The sequence below is a fragment of the Thamnophis elegans genome, chromosome 14 (genome assembly GCF_009769535.1).
Source record: "Thamnophis elegans isolate rThaEle1 chromosome 14, rThaEle1.pri, whole genome shotgun sequence".
NCBI lineage: Eukaryota > Metazoa > Chordata > Lepidosauria > Squamata > Colubridae > Thamnophis > Thamnophis elegans.
The window spans coordinates 36,373,052-36,398,886 of NC_045554.1; the positions used below are offsets into that span (position 1 = coordinate 36,373,052).

The window sequence follows — 25,835 nt, forward strand, 5'->3', positions numbered from 1 at the left end:
GTCATCAACACGCGCGCTCGGGGAACACAACGCTAGGTACCACAGGCCGCTTTCCTCTACTGTGATTGGACCAGACCAGCCGAGCGGGGGCGGGACTTTCCCTGGTCCTTAGAGAGAGAGAGAGAGAGAGAGAGAGAGAGAGAGAGAGGAGGGTGGGGAGAGAGGAAGGAACAGTTGGCGACGGTTGCTAGGGAAACTTAAGCCCCGCCTGTAGAGGGCTGTCATTCTTTTTTGCCCTGCCTTATCCATCCGCAAAATAGTTTTCTGCATCGTTTGATGGTCGTTGGTTTAAAACGCCTTTTTGAAAACCTGATTCTGCTTCCCTGTTAAAAGAAACCTTGCAATTTTGGAATGAGTGGACGAACACTTTTTTTTTTTACTGTTTTAAACATTTGTATTGTTTCTTTGACCCAGATTATTGGGGGCAATATGCTAACATTGTAAACCACTTAGAGAGAGAGCTGTAAAGCACTGTGAAGCGGTATATAAGTCTTAAATGCTACTGCTATTGTATGGTTCCTTTATTTTGGGGAGGTATTATTTATGTTTTAATAATAATTAAAACATTTGAATTATAAACCATTCAGAGCTACGAATGTGAAATAGGCAGCGAATGAATGAATGAATGAATGGACAACAAAAGGTAGAAAACAAAAACAACTGTGGGGGAAAAATTAATTTGGATGCTGTGATATTAGGAAAATGCCATTTATTAGCCCAATAAATCTCTCTTTTAAAATAATTATTTTTGTGGCCACGCAGTCTTCATGATGGAAATCCTTCCTCTGATTTCTTTGAATTACAATGCCCAATTAACAGACCTCCTTTTTTTTTTTTTACACGTAGACTGTCTTATTTGTCTTTCAAAGATCATTGGCATCAAGTTGGCACCTGTCCTGCTTTAAATCCCTTGTTAAAATCCTTTTGATTGAGAGGAAGGCTTTATTTTCCATACACGCCAGTTTGACATCCTTCAGTTAATTGATGCGGTTAATTTCTTTATGGAAAATAGTAAACTTCAGAGCCTCCTGTGGCACCGCTGGAAAAATGCCTTTAATATACTCCAATATACCCATGATAATTAGTAAAAAGCAGTTTGTAATCCCACTGATACCGTATCTTCTTTAAAAAAAAGGCTGGGAATACTTATTGATGCTGTAGAAAGCTTTTATTGCATGCTTCTATAAAAAGTATTTATTCCTTTATTTATCACATTTCTGCACTGCCCATTTCTCCTGAGCGACTCCAGGCAGCTTATAATAAAATGATTGGTTCCAGATTCTTTACTGCAAAACATCGTTTTTTGCCAGTCTCACATCTGCCCCCCTCAGACTTTTTTTGGGGGGGAGAGGAAGAGGTAAATGTGTAAGAATATTCTTGTGGCATATTTCCTTTTTCCATTTTATGTAGTGTTCTACATTTCTGTGTTCAGATCAGATTGTGGACATCTTTATAATAAGGGCTCCCAGCGCGGATTTATTACAAGGGCTAAGCTCCACCCACGATGACCCATTCTAAAAGGTTGAATGTGTGATTATTACTAGCTCAAATGATTTTTCCACAGGTTCATCCTCAAAGGAAATGGTGATCAAGAGCGCTTTGTTGGCAGAAATTCTCTTACAGGTAGTCCTTGATTTACAACTGCAACTGAGCCCAAAATTTCTATTGCAGTCTGACCTAAGCCTAGTACACAAAATTGTATGCTACAACATCCTATCTATCAATGACTACTTCAGCTTCAACCACAATACTACAAGGGCAAGCGATAGATACAAACTCAAGGTAAACCGCTCCAAACTTGATTGCAGAAAACACGATTTCAGCAACAGAGTGGTCAAATCTTGGAATGCTCTATCTGACTCCGTTGTTACATTCCTAAACTCCCACAGCTTCAACCTCAAACTGTCCACCGTGGACCTCACCCCATTCCTAAGAGGCCCTTAAAGGGGGCATGCATAAGCACACCAGCATGCCTACCATCCCTGTCCTACTGTCCCCATTTATTTGTACTCATTTCTTTTGTTCATGTCCATGTTTATACTTATACCTGTTATCTTGTACATGTTTGCCAAACCAAATAAATAAATAAAAATAAGTGAGACATTCGTTAAGTGAGTTTTGCCCCATTTCTTGCCACAGTTGTTAAGTGAATCATGGTTACATTAGTAACATGGCTGTTAAGTGACTCTGGCCTCCCAATTAACAGGACCCCGGGACACTCCAAGCGTCATAAATATGCCACATTTGTCAGGTGTCTGTATTTTGATCAAACGACCACAGGGTTGGTGCAATGGTCATAAGAGTCCTTCCATCTCAATCCTCATCCTCATTTGTAGAAGAAGAGAAAAGATTAAAACTTGAAGAATTCCAACACAAACATGGACACAATAGGTGAAATATTAAATCTGAGCTTCTCCCCCAAACGTAAATTAAGAACTGTATGGAGGGATGCATTAGCTCAGTGGCTAAGACGCTGAGCTTGTCAATCAGAAAGGTCAGCAGTTTGGCAGTTTGAATCCCTAGCACCACATGACGGAGTGAGTTCCTGTTACTTGTCCCAGCTTCTGCCAACTTAGCAGTTCGAAAGCACGTAAAAATGCAAGTAGAAAAAATAGGGACCACCTTTGGTGGGAAGGTAAGAGCGTTCCGTGCACCTTCGGCATTTAGTCATGCCGGCCACATGACCACGGAGATGTCTTCAGACAGCGCTGACTCTTCGGCTTTGAAATGGAGATGAGCACCGCCCCCTAGAGTCGGGAACGACTAGCACACATGTGGAACCTTTACCTTTATATGGTATTGCACAGACATACAAAGAGACATGCAGATAGACATAACCCAAAGACGGCTTTTTTAATAGGGTTGGTATGTATACATCAATTCTTCTAAAAGGTTTTCTAGGGCTCTTATCTTGCACAAGGGCCCACTTTCTCCCACTGAAATAGCTGAATATATATATACATATATACATATATACATATATACATATATACATATATACATATATACATATATACATATATACATATATACATATATACATATATACATATATACATATATACATATATACATATATACATATATACATATATACATATATACATATATACATATATACATATATACATATATACATATATACATATATACATATATACATATATACATATATACATATATACATATATACATATATACATATATACATATATATATATATATATATATATATATATATATATATATATAACCCCCGCATCTATTTCTCAAACTCAGCTACCAGAAATAATTAGGATGGAACATCTCGTCCTATTCCTTTTTCTCCCTAGTGTCCTGCAAAAGTAGATTTTTCTGCTGTCTCATAACACAAAGGCCGAATAGTGAGAGATGTTGCAGAAAATAAATTATGGAAAGTCTTAAGCTCTCAGGAGCAAATTATCTAGTAACCTCAGCAGGGCCAAACCATCAGTAGCTCCAGGAGTATCAGCTCAAGGGATTGGTAAACGATTATAGGTAAAGGTAAAGGTTCCCCTCACATATATGTGCTAGTCGTTTCCGACTCTGGGGGGGCAGTGCTCATCTCAGTTTCAAAAGCGAAGAGCCAGCACTGTCTGAAGATGTCTCCATGGTCATGTGGCCAGCATGACTCAACATTGAAGGCGCACGGAACACTGTTACCTGTTAGGGGTTCGAACTGCCGACCTTTCTGATCGATAAGCTCAGCATCTTAGCCACTGAGCCAAACAGAAAAATTCAACCAAGTTGGCTAATATTGCAGTAACACTTGGCTGTAAGTGATTTGTATCTTGGACTTCAAATTAGGTAATAAGAACTGGAGAACCAGAGCAAAAGGACCATGATGTGCAGCAGTTGTTAACACGCAATAAACCTAGCAAACATGATAATTAAGTACATTTAGTCTTGGTGCCTGAAATTGACATTCTTATAAAGTCCAGCTGCTAGTTTCTTTGCCCAGAAATGAGACTCTGAATTTACGCTATAGGACACTGCACACCAGAACAACTAGACACAAGGATAGCATTTTCCCAAATGCCGTCACTCTGCTAAACAACTAATTCCCACAACACTGTCAAATTATTTACTAAGACTGTATTACTATTATTCTTCTCTGCCTTCCTATTACCTATCTCTTCCCACCTATGACTATAACCATGCTGCTTGTATCTTTACAATTTATATTGTTTTCTTTATTCCTAGTACAATTCGATTGCTTATTAGTAACCTATGACTATCACGAAATGTTGTATATTATGATTCTTGGTGAATGTATTTTATTTTACTTTATGTACACTAAGAGCATCTGCACCAAAGACAAATTCTTTGTGTGTCCAACCACACTAGGCCAATAAGAAATTTTATTCTATTCTATTCTATTCTATTCAGATTGGGAATTTCTAGGCAGGTGACAAATATTTCAAGATTTAGAAGTCTGAGATTTTATTTAAGACTCAGAAAATTAGAAGGGAATAAATCAGTCACCTCTGGCCTCTCAATTTCACTAGGGATGGGAAGAAAATAATTTAACATACACACTGAATTTTGTGTTAGTATTATTCAAAATACTTTGAACTGAAGAGTTTCTTGGATGAAAACCGAAAGATCTTCAAGGAAAAAACAAAGAAAGCCCAGTTGCCTTTTGAAAAAGCACCTTTGGGACAGGATGCCTGAGTATCTCCATAAACATATTCAAACTATAATATTTTCCAAATTTTATAATGCAAAATTACTTTTTTTTAAAAAGGCTACAATAGAAAAAATAACTATACAAGACTGGGCAGATTCCCACAAGTATGTTAAAAATGCATTACATTGGGTGGAAATTACACTACAGATGTGATAAACAAGCGCAGGCAAACGTTTCCCCATGCACCAAAAAGAACACAGAATTTAGAGATTCTATTTTTTAAAAAATAAAATCTTGCAAATGAAGGAGAATATTCCTGTCCCAGGATCCAATCTGTGTCAGTTACCAGAACCAAAGATTTAGTCTTCTGAACTCCATGTTGGAGCCCGTCTTCCAGGAATTTCTCTTGATAATTCTGGATGGGCTCCAGCACAAGGCCAAAAGCTCAGAAGACTTAACCTCTGACCCAGTGTCTGACCGAGATTGGTTGTGTGTGTGTGTGTGTGTGTGTGTGTGTGTGTGTAAAACATTGGATGATGTGAACTTGATATACGGGCAAATATGAGATACTGACATTCATTTGCTCATCCTTGAATTTAGCTATCCTGCGAAGACCTGGTGGTGCTAGAAAGCATTCCAACATTCAAAGTATAATTTGTAATTCACGCAGCCTTGGCCTTCACCTTTTTGAAGTGTTTACTAACTGCTTTCACACAGCTGCCCGGAATACGCTCTATACCATCTGGTGCCTAATCTCTGAATAATAGCCACGGCACAGCCTCTATCTCCCCCACCCTCTGCTCACAACTACCAATTCTGAATCAGAGCATCATCCTCTTCCTTTATCCTCCCTCCCCCCCACCCCACCCCAGTCTAGCATCCACAATCCTTTCCAGTTCGGAAAGAGGTTGTCCCTTAGTGAAGAGACAAGGGGACAGAGAAAGGGATAATGTCTACAAAGCATTTAATCTTCTGCCTAAGCAGCAATAGAGAGCAAATTAGGATTGACTCCAATTAATTTGCCTTGATGGGCAAAATCTGGAATGGAGCCATTTCTAAGAATTAAGGAAAAGGCAGAGAGGATAAAGTAGGTCACGGGAGATTTTCTCTCTCTCTCTTTTTTTTTAAATGGTCCAGGAAGGGGGTTCATTTCTGTAGCATCTACACGATGCTCTTCGGAGACCTGTTTTTCTGGCCCGATTTGAATTATTCCATCAAATACAGACTTCGCTTACTGCAGTGTGGATTTAAGTAAGAAAAGTCGGAAGGAATAAGTATAAATGGGCAATAGGAAAATGAGATACGTGGTAGCAGGGGTGGGTGGCTGCCGGCATTGCTGTTGGTTTGCTTTGTGTGCGCTTTGCGCATGCGCACTTCAATGTAAATTGTTCTGTGAATGCACAAGGACCATTAAAAACTAATAAAAACCTTGCTGACAATGGCAGCAGAGACAGGAGAACTGGTTCAGGGGCGTGGCCAGCCTGTGTCATTGCCAATTCTGTGACCCAGGCCAAAATACCACTACCAGTTCGCCTGAACTGGTGCAAACTGGTAGCAACTCCACGGTAGGACTACGCCTGTATTCCTTTTGGTCTGGGATTACAAGAGGCTCTTTCCCCAAAGAGATTCAAGATCACTTTGCAAACAACCATCCTTCCCCCTGTGGGTTTGCCAGAAGATATCAAAAAGGGGAAGACAGGATGTCAGAGAGATCATGAGTGCCTCCATCTATGCAGGAGAAGAGACTTTTGGAAAATGTTATCAGGTTTTGATAGATTATTAATATTCTGTCGTGACTCAGCAGAAGTTTGCTATGAGTTGAGTCGGGATGCAGGAATAACAATGCAGCTGGGGCTTGTTAGTGTCGTCTTCTGGAGATAAAAGGACCGATGGTGCCATGCCCTGTTGCAGAAGTCAACGTTCGTCATTCGTGGTTCGTTCGTGGTTCGTCGTTCATCGGTCGTGGTTTGTTTGTGAGAGGCACTTGGATAAGTGATTTGCTTTCTGTAACCCTGATTCAAAGAGACACTTGGAGAAGTGATTTGCTTTCTTTCTGTAAACCTGGTTTTGCTGTAAGAGCTCTTTGTTTTTGCATTCTGCTGCATAACCTTTTTGCCAGAGACTTTATTTATGTTTATTTTTGGGCTCGCAGCCAGCGTGAGCCAGGACTGATAAAGTTATTTCTTTTTAAGTCTGTCTGACTGTCGTCCGTGAACGACTGAGGAAGGGGGGTCAGAACAATATTCCAATAAGGAATCTGTCCATCATGCCATTTATCACAAAGATAAAATTAGAAAATTTAAAATTTGGCTTATTCCAAATACATCAGATTCTGCATTCACTGCCGTTTCAAAAGTTAAGGCATAAGAAACTAGAGGAAAAATATGATTTGGATTCGAGTAGTTTTGTTTCAGGAGCTTTGGTGACTCCTGCTGCTTTGAGAAGTTATAAATTGCCTAGAACTATGAATAAGATGGCAGGGTGATGGTTGCTCTTGTGTAGATGAAGGTGTTAACAATAACATCAGCAAAGAGTAAACAAGCCTCAGCACCTTGGACAGCTCCCTAATAGCAAATTGAACCTTATCCACTTATATTCCTGTTCCACCAAGTTGGGACTCCTTCCAAGCTTCACTCTTACACTGGTATATGGAAAACATATTTTGGGGATGCTGACTATGTGCATTGTACACATCCAATCAAGTGTGTTTTTAACAAACTACAGCTTGGGATGATAAGCATATATTCGGTGAAAGGTTTCTTACTTTCTCATCTCTGTGCTCCTAAAGCACCCCTTTCTAAACTTCCTGCAGATGATTTGAGGGGAGCAGCTGCATATTTGTTGCAGCACAGTGTCTTCAGGTTGTGTACTTGGCATTCATTATACAAGCATACATTTGGCCCTTTTGTTGTGATTTAATTAAGCCCTGTCAGACCCCAGGTTGCCCTATCCATACTGCATAATAGCCTCTCTCAAATCCTCCTGCTTCAGACACAGTGCGTTCTGAGTATATCGATATACAGCTGGATCCAAATGAAACGGAACTACTAGAATAGCTAACATGAGAGCTCTCAGATAAGTAGTCAACAATGTCTGATGGGAATGCAGAGGGATAAAGAGCGATGAGTAGGCAGTGGAAAGGATCGTCATGACTCCAGATAAGATTCTGTTTGTCTAGGCAACAAGGGCATCAACGTCAGTTGAGCTTTGATTTCCGATCCAGAATTTAGGAATCTCAACAATAGTTGATCACCATCTTCTTTCTTTACTCAAAATTCTACCCAGAAGATCCTACAGCCCAGAGAGGCTACATCCAATACACCAGGGGTGTCAAACTCAAGGCCCTGGGGCAAGATCCGGCCCACGGGGTGCTTAGATCTGACCTGCAGGGCGGCTCTGGAAACAGTGAAGGATCGGCCCTTAGTGCCTCTCCATCAGTGAAAACAGAGCTCGGGAGGACCGCAAGCACTCAGGCTATCACAAGGGCCTCTGACATGAGTGACATTGAGCTGGCCATGCCCAGCCTGGCCATGCCCCCCCCCGAAGTCAAACACAATCCTGATGCACCCCCCAAAGAAATTGAGTTTGACACTCCTGCAATCAGAGGTGGGTTCCTACCAGTTTGCACCTATTCAGTAGAACTGGTTCGTCAAATCTACCGAACCGGTTAGAAGAGGTTCCACCAGTGGACCTGGAAAGCAGGCCACACCTACAGAAGAGTTCCAAAAATTTTTTGAAACCCACCACTGCCTGCAATACACTGTCAAGAATTCCAACTGGTCAGGTTCTTATAAGATTTTTTTACTTGGATAATGCTGCAGAAACATATTGCTTCCCCCCAACAAGTATCAGATACCAATAAGGGTGAATTGAAAGCATTACGAGTTGTTGTGTGCATGTATCAAGAGATCTGATACCATAGCAATGCCTGGCAGGCGTTTGGGATAGTCAGCAGATTGGCATGAGCAGAGCCTCAACTGCCACTGAATTAGTTTTGTGCCCATTGAAGAGACTGGCATCCTAAAAGTGGGAAGAGCATTGCAATCTAAAATCATCTAAGATGTGGTGGAATCTAGAGCTGAGTTGAGGGAATGTAGGAGAAGGAACGACAGAATCTGGGGGTGGAGTCAAAAGAGAAACCAGCCTAGAATCTCTATATAGTCACAAAGGGACTAAGTTCGACCACCTTAACCCTAGCACCGAAATAGCGCTAACCATTCGTTGAGTAGATTCCCATGTATAGGCATGAACCATAGACTATCAATCATGTGATCCTGATTCTTCGTTCCTGGTCACCTAGCCTTGAATCGATAATGGGGAGGAAGCAGCTGAAAGGAGATTCTCTCTAAAACTTCCACAGTGTTTGTGTAGTAGTTCTGGAGTGAGTAGATTAATCTAGTTAAGATTCCAATCCATAGGCGAGCAGCAATAAATACTGATCAGCTCCTTGTGTCGTTGCTTCCACCTGACAAATGGCATTAATACAATGTAACAGCACTTCTTCTAAGTCTGCAGGATTACAGGTGAAATTTCACACTACTGAAGAAAGGTGTTTCATCCGGCCACCTCCTTCTCTGTCATCCCCTTCTTCTTTTGACCTCGATTTTTCCCAGCATGAGGCTCTTCTTCAGTGAGTCACAGTGAGATCTAGTGGGTACACTCACAAAATGGCTGCCACATGGCAGCCTGGCTGCTCCTGAGGTATCTGCTTCGTTGGAGACAAGCCAATAGGGTTTTTTTTTTAAACCGAGCAAGAAGGTAGATTTTCCAAAGAAAAGACCAGGCTGCAATTGCTGATATTATTTTATAAGAATGTAAGTCTCATGTGGGGCGTAAGGACATGATTGGGAATAAAGTTGGGCTGGAAGCTGGTGCTTCTTGGTTTTCTTATTTAAAATGAATTTTCATTTTAGAAAGTAAAATGGAGCTTGGATCTAGATAGGCACGATGGAAGGTGTTATAAACCACATTTCAGACCCTGATATTCTGTATACAGTGATTAGCTCTTATTTCCTTTCCTGCCACTGGATTCTTTCCCAAAGTTTGCACAGATTTTCTGTTATTATGGTGACCATTTTAACATCCTCCTGTTCCAATATTTGAGGGAGAGGGAGTCAAGTCAAGCTATTCTCCACCTGAGCACCTGAGGTTAGGACAAGAAGCAATGGGTGGAAACTAATCAAGGAGAGAAGCAACCTAGAACTAAGGAGATATTTCCTGACAGTTAGAACTATTAATCAGTGGAACAGAAGTTGCCTCTAGAAGTTGTGAATGCTCCAACACTGGACGTTTTAAAGAAGAGATTGGATAACCATTCATCTGAAGTGGTGTAGGGTTTCCTGCCTGAGCAGGGGGTTGGTCTAGAAGAACGTCAAGGTCCCTTCCAACTGTTATTCTATTCTATTCTATTCTACTCTACTCTACTCTACTCTACTTGTCTCTATTTTTTCCTATTCTATTCTATTCTATTCTACTCTACTCTATTTTTTCCTATTCTATTCTATTCTATACACCCTACCCTACTTTATTATATTCTTCCCTATTCTACTCTATTCTATCCTATTCATCCTACCCTACCCTACCCTATTCTACCTTATTCTATTCTATTCTATTTTATTCTATTCATCCTACCCTACCCTACCCTACCCTACCCTATTCTATTCTATTCTATTCTAAATATGTTTTTTCCTTCCTTTTCTTTCTTTCATGATGTGTAAACGCCCAGATATTTCTCCTTCCTGAAGAAGAGCCCGGGACATGTTTTCTCTGAGTTCCTTCATCCAAATGCCAATGTCAACAACCGTTCAAACCAGCCCGAAAGCCACATTTGGAGGACTGACTGATCGCATCAGTTGTTAATTCATACGAAGCAAACGTGAGAACAGCCTGAATGAGTAAATACGTCTAGGAACTTTTCAGTGAGCTTGTTGTACCCTTTGTTGTTCACCCATATTTGCAGCTTAGCTGAATCCTGCAGGGACCTCAGATTAATTCACTCTTAAACACAGGATCGTCCGCCGGGTACGTGAAGAACAGGCAGATTATCTGGTCTGCAGGCTACCTTTGAAACACTGGAGCTGCTCTATTTTGAGAGGACAGGGCCTAGGTCAGAGATGGCTAACCTTTTTGTCATTGTGTGTCATGCGTGGGTCCCCTCCTGCCCCCTGCCCCCTATATATGCATGCATGACTCCTGTGATCCCCCACCCCCTTGCACATGCACCCTGCCCTCTCACCCATTTTTTGCTTCTGGGTTAGTAGTGCAGGAGGATTTCTAGGCCCAAAATGGGGTGTGGGGGGAGGCGTCCGTGCACCCACCCACCACCGTTTTGGGTCTGGGAGGCCTCCTGCACCAACCTGGAAGCCAAAACAGGGCTTGGGGGACAGGGCTGGCTGAAAGAAACAAACACACGCGCACGCGCACGTGCGCACACACACACACCAGAGGTGGGTTCCTACCAGTTTGCACTTATTCGGTAGAACCGGTTCGTCAAATCTACGGAACCGGTTAGAAGAGGTTCCACCAGTGGACCCGGAAAGCAGGCCACACCTACAGAAGAGGTTCCAAAAAATTTTGAAACCCATCACTGGTCCTTGGATATGATTATTCTACACTATCATGCTCCTATTTATAAAACTCAGTGCCTCTGTGAAAGGTAAGGATGACTACTGCGTTTGTGGTGCAATCAGAACATTGCGTGTGTTGAAGTTGTTTTAACGCAAACCAAGGATGCCTTTTAAAAAACAAGTTTACATCATATTCTTATGCATGCCAGTGCTGGGTGTAAGGTAATTTAAGGTGGTTCTGACAAGTGTTGTCGGCATCTTCATATCCGGACACATGGGTGGCAAGCCACTCCCATCCGGTCACATGGGTGGCAAGCCACTCCCACAAAGGAGGCCACACCCACAGAGTAGGTTCAAACAATTTTTGAAACCCATCACTGACACACACACACACACACACACACACACACACACACACACACAAACACACAGTGGTAGGATTCAGCCGGTTCGCACCTATTCACTAGAACCAGTTGTTAACTGTCTAAGCAGTCTAGAGAACTGGTTGTTGGAAGAAATCATTGCATCTTAACTATTTCAATTCCTCAAGGTTCTCTGGCACTCTGCCTGATTTGTAACTCTGGCCTACAGGTATTTCTAAACTAATCATTAGTCCTTTAGGGCAGCTTTTTGCAAGCAAAGAAGCTTTTTTGTAGTTTTGTACAGGTAATCCTTGACCTACAGCAGTTCACTTAGTGACCATCCAAAGTGACAATGGCACTGAAAAAAAAGTGACGTATGGCCATTTTTCATCCTTACGACCATTGCAGCATCCCCATAGTTACGAGAGGCCAGGCGAGGAGAAGCGCCCCTCGATGTGAGTGATGTTAAGTTGGCCACGCCTGCCCAGTCACATGACCACCCAGCCACGCCTACCCAACTGGAGAACTGGTTGTGAAATTATTTGAATCCCACCACTGACACACGTACGCACAGAGACAACCTGGAGCTTCCAGGCTTTGAAACTACTCTGTGACTATCGACGAAGAAAACCTGCGTCTCCCTTGCTTGTCCCAACACACCTGATTCTATAATAAGGCCTAACAAGGAAGAGACTCCTTCTCCCCAAAGCGTGCCAGCACAGAGCGAGAGATGGAAATAAGCAAGCTTTGAGCTCCTTGGAGGCCTCCAGATCTTGTTTGTGCTTTCAGCAAACACTGAGCTCATGGCCTCCAGAGGGATCATCTTCCAAGTCCATACTTCTCACACATTCGGACCCAAAGACTGCAAGCTGGTGACAGCCAAGGATTGGTGGGCAGTTTGCCAGGCAATCAAACAACACAAAACCCCTCTTGGCTCAACCTGGATGCTCACACTGCGTCTGGCCTCTTACGTGGGTGTTTCTGGGACTGCCAGTGTGGTTCTTCATGTTTTAGGCTGCATAAACAGAGGGATAGAATCAAGATCACGTCAAGTGTTAATACCACTTTATCATGCTTTGGTAAGGCCACACTTGGAATCCTGCATTCAGTTTTGGTTGTCATGATGTAGAAAAGATGTGGAGACTCTAGAAAGAGTGCAGAGAAGAGCAACAAAGATGATTAGGGGACTGAAGGCTAAAACATATGAAGAACAATTGCAGGAACTGGGTAGGTCTAGTTTAATGAAAAGAAGGACTAGGGGAGACATGATAGCAGTGTTCCAATATCTCAGGGGCTGTCACAAAGAAAAGAGAGTCAAGCTCTTTTCCAAAGTACCTGAGGGTAGGACAAGAAGCAATGGGTGGAAACTAATCTAGGAGAGAAGCAAATTAGAACTGAGGAGAAATTTCCTGACACTTAGAACAATTAATCAGAAGTTGTGAATGCCCCAACACTGGAAGTCTTTAAGAAGATGCTGGATAGCCATTTGTCTGAAGCGGTATAGGGTTTCCTGCCTAGGCAGGGGGTTGGAATGGAAGACCTCCAACGTCCCTTCCAACTCTGCTATTCTATTCTATTCTATTCTATTCTATTCTTCAGGTCTACACAAAGCACAGCATGAATACAATTGCAAGGATCACTTTTTTTTAACACTGGGCTTTTCTCTGCTAGGATTGCAAATATAGTATTTTGTACCAATGGCCCAGATGCTGTGCCATTGGCAGTCCAACTGTCTTTATTTATGATTTCCACTTGGAAGAAGGGAAAAGAACTCTACCTTGTCTCTACCTAAGCTTGCTTAGAAGAAGGCAAGTGCCTTGCATTTGTCTCTAGAGCAGGGGTCTCTAAACTTGACAAATGTAAAACCTGTAGACTTCAACTCCAAGAATTTTGGGAGTTGAAGTCCACAAGTCTTAAAGTTGCCATGTGATGAACTACCGTATTTCCCCAAAAATAAGACTGGGCCTTATATTAATTTTTGCTCCAAAAGACGCATTATGGCTTATTTTCTGATTAGATCTTATTTTGATGGGAATACAGTACTAAATGCCTCCGTCTGTTGACAATCTTAACTGGGGCTTATTTTGGGGGTAGGGCTTATATTACGAGCATCCTAAAAATCATGCTAGGGCTTATTTTCCAGTTGGATCTTATTTTCTAGGAAACAGGGTACAAGCAGCTGCCTCTTAGCCCAAATTATCAGGGTGAAAGAATTAACATCCCAAGGATGCAGAAGAAACCATTCCTATAAATGGCTACTCTAAATTCACTACTGATACCACATTACAATATTTTTATTGCTTGGCTTGTTGCAATAATAGATAATAGAATAATAGGCTTGCATTGTTTTCTAGTGGGGGGAGAGAATCAGCTGATTCCCAAGCCAGGTTCCATAGGCAAGCCCTCCGTGTTTTTGATTGCTTTTCTAATTTTGTATCCAAGGGAAGCCAACTTTACGATTAAGAAAGAGAATGAAAAAAAAATACACATCCCAAATAGTTACTCCCTGCTCCATTAAAACCTCACAACCAGGTTTATGAGGCTCGCTCTTAAGTTTACAACAATACCTGTATATATGCTCTGTCTAATTCAGGTGTTTACATCTGAACGCATCAATAAATTTTGCAATATTCTACTGGGAGAAATGCGGCCATCCGCTTAGAAAGGGAAACATTCTGTAAATAAGATCTACTCTCGACAGAGTTAAGCAGGTATCCTGAGCGGTAAAAAGAGAAAAATGCTTTCGACTTGGTTTGATTATTTCCCGGAGGCGCTCAACGCCCTCCAAACTAACTCATCATCAGTGACAATAAAACTTGAGATTCTTGTTATAACGGATGGCAAACAACGCCAGCAAATAAAAAATAAAAAAAACCCTCTCACACCCAGAAGGTGCTTGGAAATGAGCAGCATGGCTGCAGACCAAAGGCATGGATTTAATTGGACCAAGACAGGTGTTAAGGTTTTAAGCAAATAGGGAGATTAATTAAATTATGGAAGGGAGCAATGGCAAGAACAGGCAAGAAACTAAGCCAAACTGTTAATACCCGGGTGGAGAGGAAGGCATCTGCGAGTTAACTTTTGCCTTCCCTTGCAAATCGGTGCTAGAATGGCATTCTTCGTGCCCTGCATTCCAGAGTAGAAAGGGGGGCAAGGACCTTTTAAAAGAAGTTTAGCACAGATGTTCTGCTGCTGTGTCTCCAAGCCCTACATAACGCATGGGTGAGCGGCTTCTCCAGAAGCTGCTTTCTCTCCCTTCATTTCTGACCGTAAATGACAGGTGGGAGGTGCAGCTTAAGACCTTCTGGAAGTCTACGGCGTTCTCATACTTACAGTTCAGCAAATGGAGGTCCTTATTCTAGGCCACCGTGAAGAGTAGCTTTCTCAGGAAACCATGTTGACCGTATGAGACTTGCTAAAATGTGTGACCTGCAAGATCTTCAGGACTCAAGATCCAAATTTACAAATGTAGAGTTTTCCATGATGGACATGCCATTCTGAAATCTGTTCCATACATGATCATGCTCCCTTGGGTCCCTCAGACTCAGATGTAGCTGGGAATGAGTCATCTGTAGGATTCACTTGCCTTCCCTACTGGTCCGCAAATGTAAGTGTGTGTACACCACATCTTACGTTGCACACCACCTTCTGTGCATGTGCAGTGCTTGCGCATAACATCAGGGTGGGTGGGAGGAGCCTCCCGCAGCCACCGCTACTGGTTCACCCAAACCAGAGAGATCCAGCTCAATACCACCTCTGGAACGAGTCCTGCCTAGCAATAGCACCTAGACTTATATACCGCCCCATAGTTCTTGTTGTAAACAGAGGTTTACAACATCAGCATATTGCCCCCAATTATCTGGCTCCTCATTTTACCAACCTCAGAACGATGGAAAGCTGAGTCAACCTTGAGCCCCGTCAGGATCAAACTCCAGACTGTGGGCAGAGTTAGCCTACAATACTGCATTCTAACCACTGCACCACCAGAGAGCTATTTGCAAATAATATAGACCATGATAGCAATAGCACTTACTTATATACCACTTTACCTGCTTTATAGCCCTCTTTAAGCAGCTTACAGAGTCAGCATATTGTCCCCAACAATTTTGGCTCCTCATTTTACTCACCTTGAAAGGATGGAAGGCTGAGCCAACCTGAGTTCGATGAGATTTGAACTGTCAAATTGCAGGCAGCCGGCAGTCAGCAGAAGTAGCCTGCAGTACTGTATTCTAACCACTGTGCCACACGGCTTAAGGGTTTGATGGGCTTGATTTGGTACTACTAGAGCCGAGGTGGCGCAGTGGTTAGAATGTAGTACTGCAGGCACTTCAGCTGACTGTTATCTGCAGTTCGGCGGTTCAAATCTCACCGGCTCAGGGTTGACTCAGCTTCCATCCTTCCGAGGTGGATAAAATGAGGACCCAGACTGTGGGGGCGATATGCTGACTCTGTAAACCGCTTAGAGAGGGCTGAAAGCCTTATGAAGCGGTATATAAGTCTAACTGCTATTGCTATTGCTACTAGATGGACTCACCGTGAAGCAATTTCCTGTGCAACTTATCTGAGATGCACTTTCCTTCTTTCTCCAGAATCTACCAACTAAGGATGCTGATTACATGCTGCATTCCCCCCTTAAAAATTCTTCACTCAACTCAAAGCCTCTTTCTGTGTGTGTTGCAAACTTTGGGCTTCCCCCAAGCTTGCTGATATCTTCGGGTTATTGGCTGGTGCGGTTTTGGTTGTAAGTACAACATTGAGATCATGAAATTGGAAACAGGAGGAAGGATAAGATCTCCTGCTCTGACTTTTTTTTTTTTTGCTGGCTTGCTTTCTTTATGACCAACTATGTCAAGAGCAAAAGAGAGAAAGCAAACTGACCATGAGATCAGTGCTAGCTTTGCTGAATTTTCTAATGTTTGAAAAATGCATTTTTTTTTTGTATGCTCCTAAGCAAAAAATGAAGATCGGTAGTGTGATGCACAAAGTGAAGTGTATGAAGTGTGGTGCGCAGCCTGGTGTTCTAACCAAGGCTTCCCAAGAGCATGAAGCAAACTCCTTGTCCCGACAAAAACTCCTTTTATTAATTTACTGTGAATCCCTTTAATTCACATCCAGCAAAAGTCTTTCAAGGGAGGATTACAGTCACAGACCTTATCTGGCTTGGAAAGCTGCCAGGCTGATATCTGCAAAACTTGGCAAGGAGTCCCAGAGAGTCAGGAACCAATTAAGCAAACTAATTGTCTCCAGCAAACTCCACCCCCTTTTAGTCCTCTTTTATTTCCTCTGGGAGGGGCCATTCATTGTCCACCTGTGACCTTACTCCCAAGTCGACCCCTGTTCTTTAGCTGATCCCTTTGTCTGGGAACTCTGCACATGTGCACACATTGGGAACAGGCTGCAGCTGTTTGTCTGCCTCACCGATGTCTGACTTTGAAGGCAGCTGATAACTGGCATGTGGCTCTGGCCCCTTCTCTGCCTCCGACACAGAGCCCTCATCAGAGCCTTCTCCAGACTCCAGGATTGGCCCATGTTACTCCCCAACCTCCTCACTGTCCCAATCTCCTGCCAGCTCTGCTGGCAGGTCACAACACCCAGGGCAGACAGAAGAAATGCAAAAATGCCTTTTAATAGAAATATAGATACACATTTAAACAGCAGGTATGAATGGACAAGAGCTGAGGATTTCTCTCTAATCCAGTGAGGAGTGACAACACATGGACATGTCTTTGTAAGAAAGGCAGGCCAGGCTGACAAGATACCTTTGCATCTGCTCTTCCCCAAAAGATTTTTTTGGCCAACAAAACAGTGAAGACTATCCCATTTCACCCATAGTTTCATAATTACCCCATGTCAGCAAGGAAACGGAGAATGCAGAATGGTCAAAATTAGGCTTGCAAACAGCAGTGCTACAAATATTGCATGCACCCTCCGATTGGTCGCAAGCTCAATCCACAAGCTCTGCGGTCATCACCATACAGGTGAAGCTCCCAACTAGCTATGTCCAGTGGGGAGAGAGGAGGTCTTTTTTTTTTAAATGCACAAACACACACAGCACTGGATTCATTTTGCCTTCACGGTGGCCAAAGATGGGAGAACCCAACGGGAAACATAAAAGTACCAAGTGGGCAGAAGTAAATAATGGCTTTCCACAAAAGAAGAAGAAGAAGAAGAAACAAGTACAGATGCTGTCTTCTTGAACAGATGAGCTGGGAAATCTCCCAAATGAAGTAGCCACCAAACAGATGTCAGGACACACATACTGACTAGTCAGGGGTGGGTTCCCTGCCAGCATTACTAACGATTTGGCGGCCGAAATATAATGTTGTGAAGCACGCTCGCTTCACAACATTAAAAAGGGGGGAAATTACGTTTTTCAATGAAGATTGTTCTGCACATGTGCAGAAGAGAAAAATCAAGATCGCACTGCCAAAGATAGAACCAGTTCGGTCACGTGTCCGGCCGAGTTACTACCTATTCGGCTGAACCGGTCCCCAAACCGGGTAGGAACTCACCTCTGTGACTAGCGCACAGACTGAAGTGGCTGAGCTCTGTTGAGGATCACGACACCTCCATGTCATCTCACCTGGCCCAGATTGACTCTCCTAATGAGATACTGCCAAGACATGGGACACAGGACTGGGGACACCGGAACACATTTGAGCACCTTTGACAAAAGTTCTCTTGAGTAGGGTCATGGTTGTGAGTCCACACCTGCTTGCCATGGAGCATGTTCTGGAATTAATCCCTACTCTTTCTAGGGAAAGCTTTGCCTTCCACCAATCCATATGGACATGACAAAGGGAGAGGGTCTCATAGCCCAGTCCAGAACGAAGGACAAGAGGGTGAGAAACATGAAGCAGAGAAGATAGACGGATGAGACCAGATAGAGACCTGAGATTGGAACCTGCAACTCCTACTAGGAGGCAGCTTCCATGATTCATGTGTGTAAGGAAAGAAGGTGCACCTTTAGCACATTCAAAGGTTGTGTTTCATGCCACCTAGATTCCAGGTCAGTATCTGGAGTTCTGTGGGAGTTTTGGATGGGGAGGAACAGATTTAGGTTCAACCTTGTAGGATGAAGGGACTATGGATTTTTTGAGACTTTTCCAACTCTTCTTCTGCATGATTTGGGGAACCTCTCAAACTCACAACTCCTGCTTAGAGAGCAGGCGGTAGTAGCCATGGCTCGGGGTTCTTTTGTGTGTTCATTGTGCAACAATTGCAACTAATCCTGAATTGGGAGGCCCTATTCATGGCCACGCCTTGGCTACCTCCTGCCTGGATTTCTGCCACGCAACCCACGTGGTACCCACTCTTGAAGATCACTTAGAAGCTACCACTGGTCCTTAACGCAGCAGTGGACACAGTAATGAATGTAGCTTATATTCTCAACTAACACACCCACTTTGTGAGCTGTATTGGTTGCTGGTGAACTTCTAGATACAATTGAAGGTGCTGGTTATCACTTTAAGCTTTTCATGATAGAGCCGGATTTTTGTGAGATCCCGTCTCCGATTATTTGGCATCTCCAGTAAGATTGAAGAGAGTTGGCATGCTCCAATTCCCATCACTTACGCAATGACATCCGATGGATGTCATTGCTTCACTGGTATTGCACTTGCCTATGGAATAGTATTCCCCCAAGATCTAGATGACTTGCCCCACTACCATGGTAAGGTTTTCTCCCAGACATTGGGTCAGGAGATCTTCTGGACCTGTCCAGGTTAGTTATGCTTAGTTATTATATTGCCTCTAGTGTAATTTGTATTGCATTTAATTACATGTACATTACAGTGTTGTTTTGATTGTGTGCTGCCTTGAGTCATAGGTTGAGAGAATAAATGGACTAAATACATACACCTGATGTGATTTGACCTAGGCAGGTTCCAGGCAGGCAAGCCCCATCACCTCCTGTCCTCCTACATAAGAGACCAGATGCCCTGTAATCGGGGCATACCAGGCATTGCCATCAACCCCTAACCTTGACAATATTCCTTAGAGAGAAGCAGAACAAGGTCCCCAGTCCATCCATACTGTGGTGGACAAGAGAGGAGGGATGGGCTTCTCCACTGCTCCTAGACTAAGCAAAGGGTACCAGAGCCACGAGAGCTACAAGAGTCAATCTACCCATGAGGCTGGGCCAGAGAAGGGAAGCTGCCCCCCGCAAGGTCTCTTGGTTGGTCTCATCTACACGTAAAGCCTTCCCATCACCAGCCAGCTGGGCTCGTGAGCTGCAGAGGTTATGTAGGTTGCCTTGGAACTGGATCTTTCGGGACTCTTGCCGAAGGGACTCCCAAATGTTGGGCTGCCTCTCAGGGCAATTGGACAAAACCTTGGTGGCACAGATGTGAAGTCATCCCAGGACCTGTAGGAAGAGAAGGCTCAGTGAGGATAACAGCAATGGCACTAGACTTCTACACTGTTTCATAGTGCTTTTACAGCCCTGTCTAAGCCGTTACAGAGTCAACAATCTGGGTCCTCATTTTACCAAGGATGGAAAGCTGAATCAACCTTGAGCTGGTGAGATTTGAACTGCTGAACTGCAGCTAGCAGACAGCTGAAGTAGCCTGCAGTACTGCACTCTAACCACTGCGCCACCTCGGCTCTTTAAGCTCAATTTATGCTGAAGCCATAGAGAACAAAGTGGGAGCATGATTCTATTTGTATGGGGTCAATGGTTACACAACATTCCCTTCTATTTTAGTTTGGGGTCGCCCACGCAAAAAGGGGCTAGTGTTAGAAACAGCCTTGGCTACATGACTACAAGCATCAGAAAGTAGCATTGGTGAAGGTCACAAAGGGAACACCACAGAAGTGGGTTCCTACCAGTTCGCACCTATTCAGTAGAATCGGTTCATCAAATCTACCGAACCGGTTAGAAGAGGTTCCACCAGTGGACCCGGAAAACAGGCCACACCTACAGAAGAGGTTCCAAAAATTTTTGAAACCCACCACTGGTCCTTGGATATGATTATTCTACACTATCATGCTCATATTTATAAAACTCAGTGCCTCTGTGAAAGGTAAGGATGACTACTGCGTTTGTGGTGCAATCAGAACATTGCGTGTGTTGAAGTTGTTTTAACGCAAACCAAAGATGCCTTTTAAAAAACAAGTTTACATCATATTCTTATGCATGCCAGTGCTGTGTGTGAGGTAATTGAAGGTGGTTCTGACAAGTGTCATCGGCATCTTCATATCCGGTCACATGGGCGGCAAGCCCTCCCCACAAGGAGGGCCACACCCACAGAGTAGGTTCAAACACTTTTTGAAACCCACCACTGGAACACCAGTAAGAAGAATCATTTGCATTACTGTAACTGTGGTGCAAAGTGGCTCTAGACTAGCATAGACATCTAAAATTCAGTTTGCAGGGCATTTCCCTGTATTTCATTCTAGTGTTCTGATCTGATCTTCAGGGATGTATTAAAACTGCATTGGGAGAACATGAAGTATTATGCTTGCTCAGGATTTTCATCATCCTAATTATGAAGAGGCAACTCCTACAAATGCACACACCTCTTCCCTGACACCACCTATACGAGGAGGGTTGTAGGATGTCTATCAACGTGTGTCAACACCAGAGCAATTTGCAAATGCCTTACCTGCTGCCATTATTAAAACCTTTCAAAAGGCCACAAAAGGGCTCTCATTCCCACCTTTGAAATTCAGTGGTGGATCTTAATCTTCAAATTTACCGAAGCAAGATCTAAGTCAATTTTGGCATCAGATGAAAATTATCAGTAGGGCTGCTGGTGGAAAACAAACCTCAGGTAAATCCATGCAGAACCCGGGACAGATCATACGGGATTTAGCGTGTCACATGAAAACTCAAAGAAACGATGTCTACATGCAGGGAGCAATATAATCCAACAGTTCCTTGGAAGTGGCTGTTCTGGTGCATATATGTTATTAGCTACTAGCCGATAACCCCCGCATTGCCCGGGTATTTATTGATAGGGGGAAAATACCAAACGTAATTTATAATGTTGGCTTTTCCCCCTTACCAGAGGGAGCCTCCTTGGGGAGTACTGTGAAGCCGTTATCATGCCAACTCCACTGCACTGCACAGTAGAAGCCATTTTACGGCAGTACAGTAGAAGCCATGTTAAGGCACAACAGGCTGTATCTTAGCAGAACACCTCCCCCCCCCAAGAGCTGTTAGGGGTGTCTTACCCCCAGAATATTTGTTTCCAGAGGGTAAGTCATCTGTGTACCAAGTTTGGTTGAAATTGCTCAAGGCGTTCCAGAGTTACGCTGGAATATACATGCACACAGCCATTTATATATATACCGTAGATAGATTGTTTCCTTAACTTTGCCTGGCTGACTAAGTACTATGCAAAGAGTTTTGGGCTGGATTCCCAAATCATGTTTAGCCACAAAATGATTTGCTTAGTTTGTACCATATCATCCTTTGCAGTTTGCAATCTATGGTTAATGGCTTTGCAACATATGAAACTGTTGAAGGCTTATTCAACAAATAATAAACCTTCATTTGGGCAATATTTTAACCCAATCTTATCACCTGATCCTTTAAGAGGTGGATGTGGGTAAACTGAACATTGCAGTTCTAGGGCCCAGATGGTCCTGAAGTCCAATGTTTGGGAAGGCAGTGTTACCTTCCTTAGACGTATGGATGACCTTTGGGTTCCTAACTGGGAAAACAAGGGTTTTCTTGGTCTCTTTCTCAAACCAGTGTTCCTATTTTTAAAGTTCTGTGCTGAAGTATCAGACTTGGGAAAGCTGAAGTCAGCAATACCAATTCAGATGGATGAATAGCTCGAGGAATCTTCTCGCAAGCTTTGAGGCAGCTCCATAATAACTTTACTACTGATGGGTGCCTGAAATGAGGAACCTGCACTCACCTACAGATGGTGTTCAACTCCTCTTGATCCTGGATGGTGTCATCCTCCATATCCTTCTGAACATTTTGAGCCATGCTGTCTCCAAGGCTAACCAGGCACTCTGCAACCCCTTATAGATGGTGTTGCACTTCCAGCCAGCCGCATTCACGGGCTGCCCCACCAGCACTGCAATGAAGTTGAAATTGAGATATTCAGACTGTGTTATCTTCAATAGCTTTCCCAAGCTCACAACTTGATAATTGTGTAGGACTATAATTCCCATAATCCCTGGAAGCATGCAGGATGGGGTGATGGAATCATAGTTAAACTTTCCCGGAATGTGTCTTAGAGCAGGGGTCTCCAACCTTGGCAACTTTAAGCCTAGAGAACTTCAACTCACAGAATTGAAGTCCACCAGGCTTGAAGTCCACCACGTTGAAGTCCATCAATCTTAAAGTTGCTAAGGTTGGAGACCCCTATCTTAGAGGATAAAGATAAAGGTTCTGCTCGCACATATGTGCTAATCATTCCCAACTCTAGGGGGCAGTGCTCATCTCAGTTTCAAAGCCAAAGGGCCAGCACTGCCGAAGACGTCTCCATGGTCATGTGGCCAGCATGACTAAATGCTGAAGGCACACAGAACATTGTTACCTTCCCACCAAAGGTAGTCCCTATTTTTCTACTTGCAGTTTTACATGCTTTCAAATTGCTAGGTTGGCAGAAGCTGGGACAAGTAATGGGAGTTCCACTCCGTTACGCGGCGCTAGGGATTCAAACTGCTGACCTTTCTGATTAACAAGCTTAGTCACTGAGCCACCCCGTCCCTGAGGATCAGGTCTTAAAGGACAGCATTCATCAAATAGCCAGCAGAGCCAGTGTTTGCCATTATAGGCCAGAGTGGCAAGTTGAAAAATTAGAGACAAAACACCTCATAAAATTAAAATATATATTTCGGGATAGCTTCAAAAGCTATTGCTATTCAAGAATTCTAAAGCAGTGTTTCTCAACCTTGGCAACTTGAAGATGTCCGGACTTCAACTCCCAGAATTCCCCAGCCAGCGAAAGGGTGCTTGTTTCACCCCTGGCCTCTTTCTATTGAAATGTTTAGGCATTGGATAATGGTAATGATTATTCCAAAAATGATAAGGCAATTTTCTGTATTTCCTGAAGAGCATTTGTAAAGGGCAATCCATTCTGATAAAATAAGTTATTTTAGGGGGCCAGAAAAGAAGCAATTAGTTGTACATTCTGGCTTTCCTTAGTTTAAATATTTTGCATATATAGCCGGGTTTGATTTCTGAACAACCGAGAATAGCACCCTAAGACTGTTGATAGGGTTGCTTATTTAACGGTGTGTAAAATTTAAGATGGTGGTTTTGACATATGGAGAACCAGTTTGATGTAGGAATGAGGTTCTAGGCTAGAAACCAGAGACTGTGAGTTTTAGTCCTGCTAGAGGTACAAAGCCAGCTAAGTTACTTTGGGCCAGTCACTCGCTCTCAGTCCTACAAAGTAGGCAATGGCATTAGGGCAAGCCACTTCATATAAATCTAATAAACCTAAACCTAAACCTTCTGAGAAGTTGCCAAGAAAACTGGCAAGGACTAGTTCAGTCAGTCATTAGAAGTCAAAATTAACTCAAAGGGCATTTTAAAAAAGGTTTGATGTGTAAAAACCCTTAGTGACTCAGCTGGGTATAAGCAAGCATTCACCAGGACTTCTGTTATCCAAGACACTAAAAGCTAGAATCCAAGACGGTGATTTTAAAAGACAAAGAAAACTAGGACTTCAGAACTCTGGACAGCTCCTAGAAAGCTCTGGGAGACTGCCTTTGAGCTTAAATACCAAGGACAACTTTTCAACAAGAAAGTTAAAACTACCCAGGAGGAATCTGAATTCCCAAATTCATGCATCATACAAAGCCTGATATTCAAATGATCAAAACTGAGATTGCACGATGCCCTAATTGCAATGTGGTTTAACCTTATGTGGAAATTTTTACTAAAGTAGGCTACCCAACATTCTGGGCTGAATTCATTTCTTTTGTTGCTTTGAACCTGTCCCATCACTGAAATACACCCTCAACAAAAGACTTCAGAGAGAGGGAAAGCACCCACTTTCAGACAAGGATATGCCGGTACATAAAGCAGCTGGCTAGCATTCCCTAAGGTAAAGGTAAAGGTAAAGCTTCCCCTCGCACATATGTGCTAGTCGTTCCTGACTCTAGGGGGCGATGCTCATCTCCGTTACAAAGCCAAAGGGCCAGCGCTGTCTGAAGACATCTTCGTGGCCATGTGACCAGCATAATTAAACACCAAAGGTGCACGGAACACTGTTCCTTCCCACCAAAGATGGTTCCTATTTTTTTTACTTGCATTTTTACATACTTTTGCATTGCTAGGTTGGCAGAAGCTGGGACAAGTAACGGGCACTCCCTCCGTTATGCGGCACTATGGATTCGAACCGCCAAACTGCTGACCTTCTTGTTGATCAGGAAGGTCAGCAGTTCGGCGGTTCGAATCCATAGTGAGTGGTATCGGTATCTTAGCCACTGAGCTACCTTTAGCATTCCCCCCCCCCACAAAGCACATTTCTGTTTAGATAACAAGACTGAATGTAATAAGGACTTAATTAGAATGCAGAGTTAAGACCGCCCCAAATTGAATTGAGGTAGCTGTCTTGCATGGCAAACTATGACCATCTCTTGAGGACTCAGAAAGATAAACCACGTATCTTATCTTAAAGAGGTAATACTCAATGCATGATGACAATTGTCCCCCAAATTTATGTTGTTAAGTGAGACACATGCTAAGTGAATTTTGGCCCCTTTTATGACCTTTCTTACCCCAGTGGTTAAGCAGTTCTTAAATGTATAACCCAGTTGTTAAGTGAATCTGGTTCCCTTGCTGACTCTGCTTGTCAGAAGGTCGCAAAAGCGGACCAGACAACTCTCCAATCATCATAAATGTGAGTCAGGAGTCAATCATCTGAATGTAAATCATGTGGCCATGGGGATGCTGCCACAGTCATAAGTGTGCGAAAATGGTCATAAGTCACTCTTTCAGTGCCATTGCAGCTTTCATGGTCACTAAATGAGCTGTTGTAAGTCAAGGACTACCTGTAAAAGTCTAAATCTATATCAATAAGTACCGCATCAAATAGCTGTTGGAGATACTGGCTGAGTTAGCTGTATATTTAGGAAATAACAGACTTACTGTCTTAGGGCCTCAGTGATTACAAAACAAAAAAAACACCAAAGGCCTTTGTCAATCAAAGTAACTTCATTCTGTCCCTGTTATCAATGCGTTAACAGAATAAAGAATAACAGAGTTGGAAGGGACCTAAGAGGTCTTCTAGTCTAACCCTTCTGCTCAAGCAGGAAACTATACCATTTTAGACAAATGTCCAATCT

The 25,835-nt window shown here is 43.0% G+C and overlaps 1 protein-coding gene across 1 annotated transcript; it reads right to left on the reverse strand.

Annotated features, from left to right (window-relative positions):
• Positions 1 to 19,656: 19,656 nt before the first annotated feature.
• Positions 19,657 to 22,869, reverse strand: LOC116517930 (neuritin-like). Its single transcript, XM_032231118.1, is given in 5 exon segments — positions 19,657 to 19,928; positions 19,931 to 19,941; positions 22,445 to 22,550; positions 22,553 to 22,609; positions 22,824 to 22,869. Coding segments are annotated over 5 exon segments (492 nt in total).
• Between the last annotated feature and the right edge of the window lie 2,966 nt (positions 22,870 to 25,835).